We start from the raw sequence: 2,671 nt of genomic DNA, 5'->3' as shown, positions 1-2,671 counted from the left end.
GCTCACTGCAAACCTGACAACTTCAAGAACATACATGTATTTTTTATTTTTTTAATGGGAAAAAAAATCCAATCCTACAAGACACTCAAACATACAGAAAAGCTTATCTCATACTTGAACAACTTCAAAAACACTAATAAGATTACTTTACAATCCATTCCAAACACCAAACCTCTAAAAACGAAAATCAGTAATAAAACTTACTTTCATATTATTAGTAATTGCACCATTCTACCGGGAAAATGCGGCGTGTCTAGCGACTATGATATTCTCCACTAACTTGCAGGTTCGCAAAGTTATTGTACTGTAGTGTTTGTTTATATTAAATACACGGAATTGTCGGAACCTTCCCGGACTCCTTGGAGCCGTTGTGCACATGGTTGTGACCCACTTTCCACTAATGTTCACTATGTCAGGACAAGATTGAAAGCATTGACAGGTGCCGCTAATATCGTGAAAATTCCAAAAAGTACCTGTCCCACTCAAAACCAGTAAGAGAGCGGAGTATGACGAGATGGCTAAAACGCGTAGCCGCGGACAAAGCAGACGATCGGCTGCTTCGTCTTTCTTGTCAATGAATTAATGATTGCACTTAAGTTCACCGATATATAAGAGATCTCTTAAATGCAACGTTTTATCCAGAGTGTGTTTTTCTCCAAAGAGATTTCTAGCGGAAAATCTTCATAAAACTGTACGTTTATTTCTTTCTGTTGGTCGTTAACGAAGAACTGCACCTAGAATACTCTGAAGACTAGGGATTGGTTGGTCAGCGATGGATCTGAGAATTGCGATAGCAATCCCCAAAGGTTGCGCGGGGCACGTGTGCCATATCACCCGAGAGTTCTCGCCGCCAATGTCGCAGAAACAGATTGGGAGAGCTCCCACTCTTTCTGCTTCAAAGATGAAAAGGGGAGTTAACCAGAGGCGGCTCGTTGTAAAAGCTTCAAGCTCTGGCGAATACCAATTTGGTTCAGGTAGCGTTTTTTTGTTTTTGATTGCAGAAATTATGGTTATTTCTCTGTAGTGGACTGCATCGTTCGTCCAAAAAGTTACATTAAGTGTCGAATTATTTTGAACGCAGGTGGCCGGAATATAGTGGACGCGAATATGATACTTCTGAGAAAGCGAATGTTGGACCTCAAAATGCAGGAGACAAATTCTCAGATAAACTTGACTCTATGGTGGAGTTGAGGTTATGTCAACAGTTATGGTTAACAGTTGTGGTTTTGGGCACCTAGTATTGGTGACTCATGGTATTGAGCCCATGATATTACATGCAGTTGAAGCCCTTAAAAGGCTTGTGTATTCTCCATTGTAGTGAGCCATGGTTGAGCGGTGAAAGCTCAGGTTGTTGGCCGGCTTGGCTGTGTTTTAGCCAAGAACAATAATAGATCTATTGTTGGTTGGTTTTTCCCCAATTGGGATTTTCCAGATAATCATGGTGTACATGGTTTAAATGTGTATTTCTTTATTGTTATATTTATTTGTCTTGAACCCTAACACAAATTACAAGACTCCAGACTCCGGAAGATTTCATGGAATGGGAGAAAGAATTATATCCCGCGTATCATGCGCAGGTATTCAGGGCAATGGAATGGTTGCAGTACACTTTGATCAACACTCGCCCTGTTGTTGCAATCACACTTTTGAGTTTGATATCTGCCAGCGTTCCCTTATCGATTCTTATTGTATCAGCGAATCCTGTAAGCCACGTGGGTCGAATTATCATGGTGTTTCTTAGCAGTTTGCACAGTTGATCATGTACAAATGACGGAACAGGAAATTATAATAATTCATGAATGTAGAAAGAAAAATAGTAACATATGTCATTTTTTAGGTTTCCTCTTCTATATGCAATAGTTACAGAAATCTAGTTTGATATATACCCCTAGAATGTTGAGGATCGATGCATAGGACACATCAGGCAACGAGACCGTAACTCGGAGGATAATAGCTTCAATTATGTAAAGCAATTGTGTGAATAAAGAAATATAATTTTTTATATAAAACCGCCTCTAAGATAGAGTATTTGTGTGAAAAATGAAATATTTATTACAATTTATATATTTCTATAAGAAGTAAAAAATAGATTAGCATCAATCCGACCTCACGAGAGCCTTCAAAACAGATACGCATTGTTCCCAGTTGATAAGGGTCTTCCAAACACTGCTTTGCAATTAATAAAGTTATTCATATTTTTATCTTTAATGTATGATATTATTAATAACTTAGTAGGCTATTTATTTATTTGTTTTAATTTTTAAAGATATTTTGGATATATTATTTGATATTTTTGTTAAATTTTTTAATAATGATGATTAACTTTTTTATTAAAACTAATATTGTTTATTGGACTTTAAGAAAGAAGCGGTTAATTGAGATCATTTAAGATTTTGTTTTCCTATGATAAAAAATAGGGAAAGAAGCATTCCTAGGTCATTGTAGTTTTCTTTACTCAACCAGTCAAGGAGGTTGGTAGTGGGGCAAATGTTATAGAAATGAAAATGAATGCGAGTAAGGGCCGGACAATCCAAGAGAAAGTGTTTTTCATCTTTGACTCTCTTAGTATCGCAAATGAGGCATATTCTTTCGTCCCAAGGAATCTTGGGAATAAACCAATGCCCAGTTTCACTCCAGAGCTCATGAGAATTAGTTTTGATCCCTACAATAT

The 2,671-nt window shown here is 37.1% G+C and overlaps 1 protein-coding gene across 1 annotated transcript; it reads left to right on the top strand.

Annotated features, from left to right (window-relative positions):
* Positions 1-772: 772 nt before the first annotated feature.
* LOC149178649 (uncharacterized) lies at positions 773-1,757 on the top strand. Its single transcript, XM_089422183.1, has 3 exons — positions 773-974; positions 1,082-1,159; positions 1,516-1,757. The coding sequence occupies exons 1-3, from the start codon at positions 773-775 to the stop codon at positions 1,755-1,757; spliced, it is 522 nt and encodes a 173-aa protein (XP_089278309.1).
* Positions 1,758-2,671: the final 914 nt, after the last annotated feature.

Source organism: Pinus tabuliformis, chromosome 4_1 (genome assembly GCF_031772625.1).
Source record: "Pinus tabuliformis cultivar Carrire ecotype Pingquan chromosome 4_1, CPIR1, whole genome shotgun sequence".
Taxonomy (NCBI): Eukaryota; Viridiplantae; Streptophyta; class Pinopsida; order Pinales; family Pinaceae; genus Pinus; species Pinus tabuliformis.
Note: the sequence above shows the minus strand (reverse complement) of the source record. Positions and strands in the feature narration are given on the sequence as shown.

What these genes read in the sequence shown, in the direction of transcription:
- LOC149178649 (XM_089422183.1), top strand. Translation starts at nt 773, where the DNA reads ATGGATCTGAGAATTGCGATAGCAATCCCCAAAGGTTGCGCGGGGCAC. An exon ending in CGAATACCAATTTGGTTCAG is followed by an intron (nt 975 to 1,081) that starts GTAGCGTTTTTT and finishes TTTTGAACGCAG; the next exon opens with GTGGCCGGAATATAGTGGAC. An exon ending in CAAAATGCAGGAGACAAATT is followed by an intron (nt 1,160 to 1,515) that starts CTCAGATAAACT and finishes AAATTACAAGAC; the next exon opens with TCCAGACTCCGGAAGATTTC.